This window comes from Vulpes vulpes, chromosome 1 (assembly GCF_048418805.1).
Source record: "Vulpes vulpes isolate BD-2025 chromosome 1, VulVul3, whole genome shotgun sequence".
NCBI lineage: Eukaryota > Metazoa > Chordata > Mammalia > Carnivora > Canidae > Vulpes > Vulpes vulpes.
The window spans coordinates 71254887-71271568 of NC_132780.1; the positions used below are offsets into that span (position 1 = coordinate 71254887).

Consider the following 16682-nt stretch of genomic DNA (forward strand, 5'->3'; position numbering starts at 1 on the left):
TCACAGATGCCCATGGGGATGGGGAATACTGTTAACAAGCTAGGTGGAGAGTATTAACACTGTGCTCATTCCCACAAGTCTTCATGTATCCAGGCTGGTCAGCAGGGGAGGGAAATGGTGCTCCTTTGCTCTTGGAGAACTCTCCTGAAGATCCCTGTACCTTCAGTACATGCTCTGAGATCAATAAATAAGTTCCCTTCCCATATATCCCAGGTGTTTTTCAAACTGCCGCTTCTATGCTATACCTCAGCAGGGCTGTTTTTTGGTGCTCTGCCTTCCTAGCTCTCCCAGAGCCAAGCTCACTGGTTTTTAAAGTTCTGGGGGTTATGTTCCACTGATTGTCATGCACCTCTGGTTTTCAAAGCCAACCATAATGGGGTTTTGTCTGCCCCAAGCAGGTCATCTGTGCCTGGGGTGCCTGGAGTGGGGGTCTGCTCCTCTCCCCTGTCCATGCTTGCTTGTCCTTCTGTTCCACAGACAGTCCCTGAAGTCCATTTGGCTCCTGACTGCAACTTCACCCTTCTTACCTTTTTCAGTGTGGCCTCTTTTCTACAGTTATCTGTAGGGAGTCTTCTTGCCAGTCTTCAGGTTCTTTTTGTTTTGTTTGTTTGTTTGTTTACATTAATTGTTGTGGGTGTTATTTAGTTGCATCTGTGGGACAAGTTGAGTTTAGGATTTTCCTACTCTGCCACCTTCCCAGAAGTACCCCCACTTTCCTTTCTTACTCTTCGAGTCCTTGGACTGCTCTGACACCTGCTGGGTACTCAGCCTGGGCCAGGTATGGGATGAAATGCCTTCAGGTCGTTTGCCTTCTGAAGAGTCAGTTAGAAAAGTGGGTGATGTCAGTACCATAGAGCAAGGGCTTCATAGGCAGGAAGCACAGAGCAGGATAGGAGCAAGAGGGTGACAGGGAAATACCTCTCATCCAGTCCTAGGGAATCAGGAAGGCTCTAAAGGCTGATGACATGTAAGCTGAGGCATGAAGGACACCTGGGGGTGTCAAGGGCAAAGTGAGTGGCAAAGTTAGGAAGAAATTCTGTGTAAGGACTCAAAGGTCCTGCTTCCTTCAGGGCAGAAAAAGGATCTTTGTGGCAGGACTGGGAGGGGCAAAGAGAGGGAATGATGGTGAGGTGGCTGACAGTGCGATGGCTCTCAAGGCCTTGCTCAGGACGGTGTGCTCAAGCTGGAGGATTTGTAACCAGGGAAATGACAGGATTGAACAATTCCTTCACATTATTTTCCAATGTGGATTAGAATAAGGTTGTTGTTTTTTCTGCACACTTAGAAATAAATATAAAATAACTGCTAATTTCTAGAGACTGCCTAGAAAATACTGGGAACACAGCTCATCCAGGAATGGTGAGTCACTGTAAATTTTCAAAATTGTGACCTGTCCCCTCAGTTTCTTGCAAAGTATTTCCAGCTAACAGATATTTGTTTATATGCCCTCTCCTGGAAGTGAGCTTGTATAATCATTGGTGGGGGATTACAAAAGGAAATGCTCTGTTAATGACAAAATATTGTAACATCGTATTTTATTTATCTGAGAACAGAACCTGGAGAGCTTTGCCTAAATAATAAAACTAGCAAATGCTGTGATGCCTTTATGTTCTTTCAAGCTGACACATTATGAGAGCTTGTGAAACTTTTAGCTTCTAAAGGAAATAAAGAACAGCTAGAAATAATGAATATTGTCTTTCATAGTCTGGCTGGGCTACAAAATTTAAGGAGAAGATATACTCAACTTGTATACTGAGCCGACAATATCACATAACTAACTACTGTTGTATTGTGGTTGGAGGGAAGTTACATTCCCAAACATATTAGAATGGTGATGGAAATGCAAGGAGAGTGAGGACCATACACTTGACTAAGTGTACATTAGAGGTGGAGAAAGAATGACAGTAGTGTTGTGTAAAACATTAACCCAGTTCTCCCAAACCAGCCAGGAATTCCTGGGAATAAGTTAGATGTTATGAAAAGATGTGTTCTCTGGGCATAAGGGCCCTCTCAACTTGCATTCAGGGAGCCCATACCCTTAGAATAAACACAGCTTGCACAGCTGTCCCTACATTCCAGAAAGGTTGGAGTCAAGGACTTTTAATGGATGCTAAGAGCAAGATAATTTTGCACAAGCTGAGAGAAATATTAACAACCATAGTCAAAGTATTTACTTCAAAATTCTCCAGTGATACTGTGTCTAGGACACAACCCTTAGAGTGAAAGCCTTACCAGCATAATAAAGGAATAAGAAAATCCTATTGTCCAGTCTGAAAGATAATGTCGAAATTTGTCTTGGAAGTTGGTATGCACTCCTAAGTTAATCAAAAACCTGTTTTGAAAGGGTGATCTTTCAAAGTTGGTGACAAAGAACTAGTCCTCATGCCTATTCTTTGTGTCACAATGCAGTCCTTTTTGGTAGGGAGATTGATAGAGAAAAGTCACCTGATCAACACATTAGTGGGCTTCCAGAGCACCAGCATGAGAATGACGGGCTGGGATCAGTGTTCCTGTGCACAGAGAATCACAGGTGTCCCATGACTGCCCTAAGCTCCCAGCCCTTCAGTGAGTCTAAGCACTCAGCAGGAGTTGTTGCTCACCATAGTCCCTCTGCTCATTCCCTCACCTTCTTCATCCAGCAAACTCTCGCCTTCTAAAGTCCAGCTCACATACCTCTTCAAAAGCAAAACCTTCTCATTCTCCCAGAAGCTGGTCATCCTTCTCTTGTCCCCATGGCTCAGGCATGTGCAGGCATTTACCAGTTTTTTTTGTTTATTTTATGCAAACATTTGTTAAAGTGTCTTTCTCCTCCAGACTTATGTTTTTAAGAGATTTTGTTTACCTTTGGATCACTACACCCTGATCAGGGCTGGGCCAGGAGAAAATGTGATGCTTTTCTTTCTTTTCTTTTTCTTTCTTTCTTTCTTTCTTTCTTTCTTTCTTTCTTTCTTTCTTTCTCTTTCTTCTTTCTTTCTTTCTTTCTTTCCTTTCTTTCTTTTTCTTTTTCTTTTTCCTTTCTCTCTCTCTCTCTCTCTCTTTCTTTCTTCCTTTGTTTTATGAGTAAATATTGTGGAGGAAAAATCCCTGAAAGCACGGCTATTATTTATGGTAGATACAATAACTTCAGTAACCAGGATAACAGGCATAGCTGCATCCAGGGAGCAAATGCTATCTCTGGAACTCTGCCTTTCTGTCTCTTGTTTCTGTTTTCTTCTGAACACAGACTTGCTTCTTAGATAGGTTCTCTCTCTGTGATTGTGGTGGGGGAATGTTGTATTCTGACTGAGTCTGCCATCTGTGCAGCCTAGATTAGGGAGAAGAAAGGGAGGTACAGTGATCTGAGCATATCTGAGCAATTACCTGGAGCTGGGAATGAGGATCATCTTCTGTTGCTTTGTTTATCTTATAGATGGAAGTTTTAACCATTTGACTGCCTTCACCCATTTCACCCCACCCCCACTCCATCACATCCCTCCCCCACCTCTGGTTACTGCCAATCTCTTCTCTGTATCTGCGAATTGTTATTTTTGTTGTCACTGTTCTTTTTCTTGTCTGAACAAAGCCATCTATAGAAACCCATGCATTTTATAAGCATCCGTAATGACTTCAGATCTTCTGGTTTACTCATCAGGAGTCATTTGAATTGCTTTGTTCAACAACCCCACCCCCCTTTTGCCCCTAAAATAGTAAATAGCACATGATGACCAAGCACATTACAATAGAATAAACATCTGGTCAGGCACCTGGAAGCTCTCCCATTCCAGGCCTGAAAGAGGAAGATAAGCATGGTTATATCTGCAGCTTTGATTGTGAAGTTAAATTTCTTGAAGGCATGGACAATTAAAATTTGTATAATTGAGGATATCTGGGTGGCTCAATCTGTTAAGTGTCTGCCTTCCACTCAGGTCATGATTTCAGAGTCCCAAGATTCAGCCCCACATTGGGGTTCCTGCTCGGTGTGAAGTCTGCTTGCTTCTCCCTTTCCCTCTGCTCTTGCCCCCCACCCCCTAATAAATAAATAAATAAATAATAAAATATTTTTTAAAAAAGTAAAAAAAAACCTGTATAATTGTTTATATCTAGTAGCAAAGGGATATATAGGAAGTACACTTGGGTTTATTTATACACAAATCTGAGGTAGGCTTACACTGTACTAAATGTCATGCTTCACAGAAAGGATAGCATCTAGTACCTGAAGGATTGCCCTGCAGGATCAGTAAAAATTTAAGACAATTTCAACTGTAGAATCAATCACTTATCTACCACTCTGGGGGTAAGAAGTGTTTTACATTCACAAACTTTCTGATTTTAGAAAGATTATACAATTCATACATTTTAACTCTGAAATACCGCCAGGGTCATTTAAAAAGAAAAACAATGATCTTTCTGTAAAAAGTATGAAGAGTCACACTAAGTAGGGCAAATGCAGACTAGAAGTAATGTCATGACAGTTCATGTCAGGTTTTGTCATAAATTAAGTTTAATGGCATATTTAGAGGGAAAATGAGAGCTTTGTGTTTTCAGAGCCTTTCGTATTTTAGAATTTAATTTTAATTGTTATTATTTTGTATGCATTGGCCCAATAAATGGACCCACTTTATACTTTAAACTTTGGTACTAATATAAAAATTCTAAGATACTTTTGAAACTTAACAATAGCTGTAGTGATAAGAAAGTCGAAATACCGTGTACCTGACCCATGGCGAAATTAGAGAGCCATGTGCTTGCTGGCTTAACATTGAAGACTTTGTGCTACTTAGCTTGGGTTTGGCATGTGCATGCACACCTGCGGTGTGTGAGTTTCTGTGCATATAAGGCATGCATGTATTGTTAACCCAGGCAGGGCCATGGAGGAGGCTTTTACAGCCTTCCTTGAGGCTCCGACAGTGGTCATGGTGTGGACAGGCCCCAACTGTCCTTCTCGGCAAAGATCTGACACAGTTTTCCTTTTTATGGGAGTATATTGATTTTCTTTCTCCTGGTAAACTTGGCACATTATCTAGAGGCTTTGTTAACACCTTACTAACAGAAAACAAGCTTGTTAGTGAATAGATAACAGACTCATTAGCTTTTGAGATTTTTTTTACTTGTTTAGGTGTAACCCAATGTTACCACTGACATTGTTAAATGAACAAAGTCTACAAGTAGTACATGATCTCAAGTAGTATATGATCTAACAAATTACATAGTTACTTTGTGTCCAAAATAAGGTAACTACATTCTGGATTTATATAACACAAAGTGAGTGTAACCCTTTAGCATGAAGGCTAAATGCTATCAAGTCACAGGTGAACAGGCTTTGTTTGCTCAGTTACAGACTTGCCTTAGATACCAAGTGGAGAGTGTGGTAATTATGCTCTGTCAGGTTTTAGCTTGGAGAAAATTAAAGCTATAATATTACCATGAATAATGAGGCTTCTAAATGGACAATAAGACTTAAAACTATCAGTTGTTTCTGACAAAAGAATCTGCATCTAAATGAAGAGCTATTAGAGCCCTCAGTGTGGATATCTGTTTGTTGCTGGCTATTGACAGAAGTTTTAGGGCTGTGAGACACATTTAGATTGATTCTAAGTGACAGGTTGTCTATCATAACTTGGTAAGTGTGAGGACCTCTTTGATAGAGATGTAACATGCTCATTACCAATTTTCTCATAAATAGTAATAATGGTCTCTCTTATTTGAACATTTAATCTTTAACAGGTCTGAGTTTAAACTCAATATATAAATGTCATAAATAATTGTGTATATTTATGTAATACACTTTACAGAACCATATATGAATGTATCCGTATTTCTTTTATGGAGGCACATTAGAATGTGCCACCACTAACAAAGTGAAAATCTAAAAATTTGGACTTGACCAGTGGGCTCTGCCTCCTAAGGGTGCACTCATCGCCTGCTGTTTGCTTCCAAACTCCCGGCTCTTCCCCTCTCTGTATGGTGTATTGGGCTGACCATGGCAAACACCAGCTCCCAGGCTCCTCTGTGCTTCAAGCTGGCTTTGTCCAGGGGAGGCCTGGTGGGAGCTGGGAGGACAGAGAGAAGGCCCAAACTAGGAGGTTTCTTGCTTTCTCTTCAAGAAGCATTTCTAGGGGCACATGGTCTGCCTTCATCTCAGGTCATGATCTCAGGGTCCAGGGATCAAGCCCACGTTGGGCTCCCTTCTGAGCCTGCTTCTCCCTCTCCCTATGCTGCTCCCCCTGCTTGTATCTCTTGCTCTGTCAAATAAAGAAATTAAATTAAATTTTAAAAAAAGAAGAAAGAAAGAAGAAAGAAAGAAAGAAAGAAAGAAAGAAAGAAAGAAAGAAAGAAAAAAAGAAAAAAGAAAAGGAAAGGAAAGAAAAGATAAGAGAAAAGAAAAGAAAAAAGAAAAGAAAAGGAAAGAAAAAAGAAAAGAAGAAAAGGAAAAAAAAGAAAAGAAAAAAGAAAAGAAAAGAAAAGAAAAGAAAAGAAAAGAAAAGAAAAGAAAAGAAAAGAAAAAAAAGAAAAGAAAAGCATTTCTGGCAGTCCTGCCTTTCATTAATCCTCTCCACTCCCAGCAGATAGCCACCTCTCTGACCATCCTTCCACCTGAGTAGCTGGAGCCCCAGTGCTGCTGACCTCAGGATGGCTTCCTGCCCTGGGGTGCTTCTACCACCTTTGTAACTAGATCCCAGTATTAAATTCTCTCAGCTGAACTACCTGGCATGGGCCCTGTTTCCCTAACTTGACTCTGACCCGTGCAGATGGCCACTTATTTAGTACAAACCACAGACTTATGGCAACCTTCTAGTGGAAATTTTGTGTTCCTTTATTTTAGCAAGAGAAAGATGTGCTTCCTTTGGAACAGATTAACAAAGAAAGATTTGGAGACTAAGATTCAACTTAACCCTTTGTAAAGACAGACAATATTTTATTTGGAAACATTATTATTAAGCAGCATCTATAAAATCATTGACTTTGGGAAGCTCAATGAAAGCTATTAGAAGGTTCATGAACAAAAATGAGTCTCATTTTTTTTTTTCATGTTTGTGGAACTAGCTGTGGTTGGGACATGAAAGGCTTCCCAGACAATAGGTGTCAGCTCTTTCTATAGAAATTTGGAATGCATTAATTTGTGTTTTGAGTTGACTAATTAGCTTCTGATCCTATACATTCTTATATAACTAACGTTCTTGGTATGAATCCATTTTCTGATTTTGCCGCCTTATTTATTCATTTCTATACTTATTGTTATTTCCTTCTTTGTAAGAGACACTGGTAATGAGTCAGGTGGCAGAGTGGAAGGATGAGAAGAATGGATCCTGGGAATGCCACCAACAGCTGAACTGAACTATTCATGGCTCTTCCCTTGGTGTAGACTTAGGTTTTTATGGGTCTGATTTGGTTAGAAGGTCAGGCCTTTATGGCCTGAATGAAAGACAGATGAGTTATGATAAAGTATAACTCAGTGAGAGCAGAAGAAAAGAATCATAGCTTCATCCACAGAAATGGTAAAAAAAAAAAATATGAGTACATTTCTATGAACTTAAAGAATCTAATTGCTGGATTGTGGAAAACACTTAATATGGCATTTATCATGGTTACAGTATAAAGCCAAGTTAATTTTCAAGGTCTCATTCTGGTTTCATTTTTTAAAATTGCTTGTACTATCATTGGAAAAAAAATTTAAAAAAAACTGACCAATTACTGTCATACCTTTATAGCTAGTTAATTATGGCTTCTCTGAATGGAGCCAAATAAAATGAGCCATCCCATGGGAACTATAGTTCCTGGTTAGGTTAGAAGAATTCATCTAATTTAACCGGACTTGTTTTTGTTTTGGTTTGGTTTTTCTATTTATTTTTGTAGCTGATTTATCTTGAGCTGACATTTGTAAAAGATGGGGTGGGTCCCTTAGAGAATCTTTCTTTACCCATATTTAAGGGGAAGCTAGGATTCCCTTCACTAGGGTTGACAGATGTTCTACCCAAGGTAGAATTTTTTTAAAGCTTCTTCTGGTTTGCTTTGCTTTATCATTTGTGTATTTTGCATGCAGACTGGAAATATCAAAAGACTACCAACATCCTAGCCCACTGTTTGCACAGGACAGGAAATGACCGGATCATGCTAGTGATTAGTTAGAAAAGATGTCACTGCTATAGGGAGAGAGTTCTCCAGGGTTCTTTCATGTTTCTGCTTGTTGTGAGAGAGGTACCTACTACCCTTTTGTTCAGGATATCTCTTTTCAAGGAAGTTCTAAAGCAGATCTGTTTATTATCCAGTATGATAAAGACAATATCCCCCTTCAGGACAATATGAAGGATTGCTTACAGCTCCTTATTAAAGATCTGGGATCCCTAAGCTCACAGTCCTCAGCTGTAGTTCAGACCCACTGCACTTGTAGCATCTAGCTTAGTTCCTATACTTCATCCTATAGATTTTGGGGAGCAGGGGAACTGACATCATCATCATGTCCATACTTTTTTCTGCATGGGCTCCATGTCACACAACACTTTATCTCTGATCCAGGAGTCTTGTGTCTTCTGCAGCATCCACAAGACTGTGGCATACTAACTCATGTGTGAGCTCACAAGCAGGGTGAAGTCTCAGACCCCCTCCATTCTTGCCAGTTACTCTAGTGCTACAGAAGAACCTCCTTTCATAAAAATTGGCAGAGAAAGTGCTGAAAGCCACTGATGTGACATATATATTTAATATACAGAGTTGATCATTTGTATTTTAGTTTTATCAGCCCATGTGAAATACTGGAATTTTCCAAATATCTATAACTTTTTATACTATTATATATAAACATCCGTTCCCCTCAATAAAATGGATTTTGGCTTTTATCTGGCTGGATTTTATCTGCTATTAAAACAGTCTGTGATTTGTTAGCTGAACATCCACCAGTAGTTTTTTGCAAGCTAAGAAAAAATATAAATACTGTCTATTTATCTGTATATGAAATACCTTCTCAATAGTCCAGCCAACTCAGCTCTTTGGGAGGACTTATTTTGTGTTTACAAGTGGAATTTTTTTCATGTCTGCAGAAAGCAGTTGCAGCTAGCTCAATGTATTTCATAAGGGTCAGTCATGTCCTCCCCACTTTTTGTTTTGGCAGTCAGGAATTGCTTTAAATATTTTTCTTAACATCCTTGAACTAGCCTTTGAAGGATTTGTAAAATTTCAAAAGGTTGTGTGAAGACGGTAGCATTCCCTATTAAAAAAAAGAAATGGAACCAATCAGTACAAGTTCCATGCTGCTCCTGGGAAAGATCAGGGCTCATAGGCATGACTCCATGGACACACCTAGACAGGCATTCATCAGAAGCACTGGCCACCCTATCTATTACAGCGAGTCTGTTGTCACACCCTCATCTGTGAGCCTGAGGACTGCAGGCAGGATGACTTGTCTGCCACTTGCTCCAGGTAGGATAGGCTCTGGCTAACTGACAGGTATACCATCTGGGGTCGGTAAGACACTTGCAAATAAGAACAGCCTGAGCTCCAAACAGCCGGCTTTGGGACACTTCCCTGGACAGTGGCACACTTCAGATATTTGAAGAGTAACACCTGTTACCTGAGACATGGTATCTTTTTCAGGTGCGGTAAGTGAGGCATGTTACAGCTGTTGTCTTCTGAGAGAATAAACAGTTTACTCCCTTTACCACTAACGTCAGTATAATTTGATGGTCCTCAAATGTGTGGTTCCCAGAGCAGTAGTAAAAGCATCACCTGCCAACATGGTAGAAATGCAAATCATGGGCAGTACTTCAGAACTCCTGAATTAGGAAACCATGGTGTGGGGTCCAGCAACATCTAACTTAATACCACCTCCCAACCACCAGGAGATTCTGGTGCACACTGCTGTTGAGAGCCACAGATGTTACTCACTGTATCTCAGGTCAGAGAACCAGCTTAGTCTCCTTACAAGCAGGGGAAGAACAAAATGAAGGGTTGTGCTGTCAGGTGTATAAAGGGATGATGGTAGAATTTGTTGAAAAACCTACCGATTTTTCATGTAAGAAAAAACTAATGCCTATCCTCTATGGGGCACTATAAAGACACAAATATGAATAACGTATTCTACACAGTACCTCAGAGCCTCTATCAGAGGTGGACCTCAGGGGTGGACCATTAATGATGGCCCAGAGACAAAACCGACTTTCCTAATGTTTTTATAAATAAAGTTGCATTAGGACACAGTCATATGTATTCATCTACCTATTGTTTGTGGCTACTCTTAGGCTACGATGCAGATTGAGAAGCACAACAAGGACCCCTTCCCCCCAAAGTCCCACAAAGCCAAAAACATTTAATTTATGGAGCTGTAATGAAAGGCCGAGTTCAGTGTTTAAAGGAAAAGTACTGGGGACACCTGGGTGACTCAGCAGTTAATCTTCTGCCTTTGGCCCAGGGTGTGATCCCGGAGTCCTGGGATTGAGCCCCACATCCGGCTCCCTGCATGGAGCCTGCTTCTCCCTCTGCCTGTGTCTCTGCCTGTCTCTGTGTGTGTGTGTGTGTGTGTGTGCATGTGTGTTTCTCATGAATAAATAAATAAATAAAATATTAAAAAATAATAAAGGGGAAGTACCTTCCACATTCCAAGTCCTTAAACTGGAACAGAGTTGAGGAGGAAGTGTGGTGTGCAGGCTTCTTCTGCTGTCCAGTGATATGGTTGTACTGAATTTTTGCCATGGCTGAGAACTTCACTTCAAGGATGTGGTTATCGTGGAAGGTGTAAAGACTGTCAGGCAAGAGGCAGAGCGATTACTGTGCCAAACACCCTGGTGTATGAAGGGTAAAGGGGTGTGGGAACAAATAGAGAAATGACAAAAGGAATACATGAGGAAAAATAAAAAGAGGATTTGGATCGAGAAGGGAGAATGTAAGCCATCAAAAGAGTGTGACCCTGTGAAAAGCAAACATAAAGGCATGTGGGCCCAGAACAAGGCTGGTGAAGCCAATTAAGGAGAGAAGCACAGGTTTAGAACATTCCCAGATGCTTAGCATGGGGGATGGGGCCCAGGTCTCCCAGGGAATTCTGGGACGTTGCACAGAGGCAGAGAAAGGTGCAGGAAGCATCGGGGCTTGCACTCTGCTACTCTGTCAGTCTGCGGGCTTGCGTGTGCTTGTTCATAGGTGTGCCCCCGCGATTCCTCACTCTGCGTCACCTCCTCGCCGCCGACTGGCCAACCATGTAGCCACGCTGTAGCCGAAGCACTGGGCTTCCCCCTTCGAAAGTCTGGTTACTTCCTGCCTTCGCCTCTGATTGTGTGACTTTGGGCAAATCATTCCATGGCTCAGTGTCTCCTTTTCCTCATTTGCGAGATCCTGTTTCAGGCCTCCTCCTACATCCGCATTGTGTTCTCCCGGACCCCCTGATCGTGGAAGGGCATTGCTAACCCAGGTCACAGAGCGTGTCCCCAGCTCCAGGGCCGAGAGGGCAAAAGAAGATGAGCAGAGACACTCAGGCCCTCCTGAAAAGGGGATTGCTCATTAGTTTGGCACAAGGGCATTAGTCACCCTCCAGGGGTTTGATTTGGATTTTCTTCTAACACAGACTTAATAATAGATTTTGACTCTTGCCCGTAAGATTGTTCACCGTGACAATACTTAGGGGGACATGGCCAGCTGAGTTCCATGCCTGGCATTTCTCACATATTTCTCATTCTTTCAGGAGTTTTTCTTCAAATGTGGAGCACACCCAACCTCTGACAAGGAAACGTCCGTAGCTTTGAACCTGATCACAACGAACAGTCGAGACATCACCTGCATAACGTGCACCGACATCAGGTAAGGATCTGAAGGACCCTCCACGTGTTGCTCTCCCAGTGGTAGACTCTCCCATGAGTGGGTGCTCTTTCTGGAGGAGCGTCTGCTTTGCTTCGACTCCGTTTGCACAATATGGGTGTATGTCAGTATGATCAAACTCTAAAGTGTCAAATCCTTAGTGTGGTACTGGTCAAAGCTTCAATGATGTTTGCCCAATGTAGGTATATTTCAAAATAATCAAACTTTTTATTATTTTTTTTAGAATTTTTATTTATTTATCTATGAGAGACAGAGAGAGGCAGAGACACGGACAGAGGGAGAAGCAGGCTCCCTGTGGGGAGCCCGATGCAGGACTCAATCCCAGGACCCCGGGATCATGCCCTGAGCCAAAGGCAGACACTCAACTAGTGAGCCACCCAGATGTCCCTATTATCAAACCTTTTAAAGTGCCAAATTCTTCATGTGGTCAGTGGTCAAATAGTATGCTAAGGGGATCCCTGAGTGGCTCAGCGGTTTGGCGCCTGCCTTTGGCCCAGGGCATGATCCTGGAGTCCCCGGATCGAGTCCCGGATCGGGCTCCCTGTGTGGACCTGCTTCTCCCTCTGCCTGTGTCTCTGCCTCCCGCTTTCTCTCTCTCTCTCTCTCTCTCTCTCTCTGTGTCTTTCATGAATAAATAAATAAAAATCTTTTAAAAAAATAGTATGCTAAGATATAAGTGGCATGACTTATGTCTAAAAGTGTAATCTAAAAAAATACAAACACATGTACTGACATTGGTGAGTTCTAAAGTAAATTAAAACATGCTGCTAACAGGCAGCCCGGGTGGCTCAGCGGTTTGGCTCCTGCCTTCAGCCCAGGGCGTGATCCTGGAGTCCAGGGATGGAGTCCCATGTTGGGCTCCCTGCATGGAGCCTGCTTCTCCTTCTGCCTGTGTCTCTGCCTCTCTCTCTGTGTGTCTCTCATGAGTAAATAAATTAAATCTTAAAAAAAAAAAAAAAAAAACACTGCTACTGTTAGGAATGCCATAACAGTTTACAAGTACCATTTATTCTTAGAATATATGATCCATAACATTTTATTTTAAGCAACCTCTCCACCCAGGTGGGGCTCAAGCTCACAACCCCAAGATCAAGGGTCATATGCTCTACTGACAGAGCCAGCCAGCTGCCCCAACATTTTACCTTTAAAATATCGTTTCCATACACTTCAGTTCTTTTATTTATTTTTTTTAATTTTTTTTTTTTATGATAGTCACAGAGAGAGAGAGAGAGAGACACAGGCAGAGGGAGAAGCAGGCTCCATGCATCGGGAGCTCAATGTGGGTTTCGATCCCGGGTCTCCAGGATCGCGCCCTGGGCCAAAGGCAGGTGCCAAACCTCTGCGCCACCCAGGGATCCCCTCCCTATACACTTCAGTTCTTCCATGTAACTTGCCTGTGTTTATGTTAGGGCTTCACAGATCTTCATACATCCAAAAGAAAATCATGTAGCTAGTTTGGGACCTGGTTATTTCTAATCTCGGTAAATACAGTGGAAGAAAGAAAATGTGGAGATGCTCTGTTAGGAAAACAGGGATAAGGACTAGATTTGAATTACAGTTTGGGAGGCAAGGACCAAGTAGAGAAATCTGAGCCTTTGGAGTCGATGGGTGTAGAACTCCTTACTTTGCACTATTCAGATGAAGATAATAAAGGAAAATCGCTTTATTTTCTATTCTCTGAGGTTGGCTTGAAGCTCAGATTGCAATAGAGGGATCCTGGCCCTGATACCATGAAGAATTTTTTTAAGACTTTATTAATTTATTCATGAGAGACACAGAGAGACAGAGGCAGAGACACAGGCAGAGGGAGAAGCAGGCTCCACACAGGGAGCCCAACATGGGACTCGATCCCGGGACTCCAGGTTCAGGCCCCGAGCTGAAGGCGGCACTAAACCACTGAGCCACCTGGGCTGCCCTCAAGAAGAATTTTTAGTGAAATGCCAAAATGAATTGATGAATAAAGTAAAAAAATCCTGCTTGTTCCAGACTTTAAAGCAAAGACAGATAAATACCCTTAGCATTTCAGTGTTGTCTCTCTTTGGTCTTGGGACCAACTGGGTTAGGTGGCCTTTTAAAGTTCCCTTAAGCTCTGTGATGTTGTGGCTGGTGGGTATTAATCCTCCTAACCTAATATTTCCATCCTTTAATACATTTAAATAAAAGTGTTGACTAATAGAAGCCTAAAATCCTTAATAGCATCTGCTAGACAAACTTGTTTCCAAGAAGGGGTCAAAATGAGACTTTTATTTTCCTGCTGCATCTTTAGTTCTAGCTGTGATAGAGAACACCACAATATTGCCTAAAACAAACTACCAGCATCCTTCAGTAAGATGAATGATTGCAAAGGGCTAATGTTTTCAACATGCAACAAGAGCTGATTCTTCTGGTATTTCAGGAAAGGAGCAAGGGGAGTCCTAAACACGAGAGCTCAACTGCTCTCTGCAAGCACTGAGAAATTAAACTCACGTCTCAGTGTTACATAGGAGAAATGAGTTTTTCTCTACATCAGAATGCAGCCCGCCAGCCAACAGTGAAAAGCCTTCCATTAGAGTTGGTAAAGATGGCATTAAGATATGTAGTATTGATCATACTATCTTACTAAGAGCACTGCTCTCCCTGCTTCCCACTGCTAAGCTGTCGCCTTCATATTAGCAACTCACAACATCCATCCAGGGAAACAAGCCACTTCCCAGATGCACAGGGAGATAATTGCTGGAAAAATAATATTGTCTGTTGCAATAAAAAATTTTTCCTATTATTATTTTAAGGGGATTTTATAAATAGAAGCTACTATATTCAGTTAGATTTAAGTGTGTGTATCACCAGCCACTTGACTGAATGAGGTCCTTTCTTATGTAAGGCACCAGAGGGATGCCCTGTACTAGAATAGAGGAAGGGGCCCTCTCTTCTTATACTGAAGGATTCGGGCATAGAGATGTCATAAAAGCCTGCATGCACATGGAAACACCAATACTTTATGTTCTACTTTGCTGATTGTCATGGTTCCTTTTTTTCTTTCCACTCCTGCTAATGCTTTCTTTTCAAATTTAGAAGTGATTCACTCACAGAAATCTAAACAATGTCAGAATTTTTTTTTTACCCTCATGGTTAGTAAGATTTTGGGTTAATTCTTTCCAGCATCTTGAGTATGCCTAAATATTTGCATGGATGTGTGAGGGGTGTGTGTGCTAAATATAATCATGCTGTATACATTGTTTTGTATCTGGCCTTTTCCACTGAGCATTGCATCATGATAAATTTCCCCTGCTCTGAAATATGCTATGGAAACAAGTTTTGTTTTGTTTTTAAATAGGTACCGAAGATTTCATCATTTGGGAATACTCTAATCATTTCCCTATTTCTAGTGATTTGAATTACTTCTAATTGAAAATAATAAATTAAGTAACACTCCAATCTAGATCCCTTACCAAAAATCATCAACTGCATGTTTTGAATCCAAGGATAGTATCACAGAAATGGTAACAGAAGGTCAGTATTAATGGACGTGTTTAAGGTTCTTGATATATATTGTCAAGTTTATTTCCATTCTAAATTATGATGGCCTATCTTTAGAGGACTCCCTGCTACATCTTTTCCAGTATAATGTTCTTGGTTTTAGTTTTTGCCCATTTGCTAAAGGACATTAATTTTGTCATTAATATTTTTTTAATTGTTATTAGCAAGGGACATTTCTCACTTATTTGCATTTTCTTTTTCTTTTTTTTGCTTATTTGCATTTTCTATTGTTAGAGAAAAATGCAAAACTTTCTCTGTATGAAAGCTTTAGGAAGAATCTAAAAAAAAAAAAAAGATTGCCTCTGCAATTACCTTCTCATTCACTTACACATAATATCAGCATATCCTTTATAATATAAAGTTTTCTGATCTGTGAATTTATGTTTCAATTAGTTATTTGGTTTTGGTTTTGAAATATTGCATCTTTCTTTAGATAAGTCAAGTTATTTAGTTACAGAAGTGAAAATAAAAATTGGGATATCTATTTATATTTTATGTTTTATTTATTTTTGTATATACCCTAATCATACATCCTTAGTCAAATTAGGCATAATTAACTGCATAATAAATTAAAGCCAGAGGATTAATTTCAATTCCACTTGTTGGTTATTGGCATATGGGAAAGTGATTGACTTTTGCATATCAACTTGGTATGCTGCGACCTTGCTATAACTGCTTATTATTTCAGGAATTACTTGGTGGATTCTTTCAGGTTTTCTGCAAAAATTATTACATCATCTGTGAACACACGCAGCTTCATGTCTTCCTTCCCCATCTGTATCCCTTTATTTCTTTGTCTTGCTTGTTAGCATTAGCAAGAACATCTAGTGTGATGTTGAAAAGAAGTTGTGAGAAAGAATCCACTTGTCTTGTACTACATCTTAGTGGGAAAGCTCCAAGTTTCTTTCCTCTCTTTCTGACAGTTTTTATCATGAATGAGTGTTTGATTTTGCCAAATACTTTTTCTGTGTCTACTGATATTATCATGTGATTTTTCTCTTTTAGTCTGGTATTCAGCCTGTTTTAATCTATGATGGGTTATATTTATTTTTGAGTGTTGAATCAGCTCCGCATACATGAATTCAATCCCTCTAGACTATTGTATATAACTATTTTTAAGCTTTTCTGTATTTGATTCACAAATACTTTATTGAGGATATTTATATCTATACTCATGAGAGTATACTGTAGTTTTCTGGAATTATCTTTGTCCGGTTTAGCATTAAGGTAATTCTGGCCTCATAGAATCTGAGTTTAGGAAGTATTCATTCTGTTTCTATCCTCTGAAAGAGATTGTAGAGATTGTAGAGAATTAGTAGCAAGGTAGAAATTTTATTTATTTATTTATTTATTTATTTATTTATTTATTTATTTATTTATTGTTGTGC

General features: G+C 40.4%; 1 protein-coding gene across 1 annotated transcript in view; it reads left to right on the forward strand.

The window, feature by feature from the left end:
• PRKN (parkin RBR E3 ubiquitin protein ligase) overlaps window positions 1-16682 on the forward strand; it is a 1279940-nt gene that overhangs the window by 695657 nt on the left and 567601 nt on the right. Inside the window, exon 6 of the mRNA XM_026015949.2 lies at window positions 11645-11760. Within this exon, the coding sequence (XP_025871734.2) occupies window positions 11645-11760 (116 nt within the window). The remainder of the gene's footprint in view (window positions 1-11644; window positions 11761-16682) is intronic.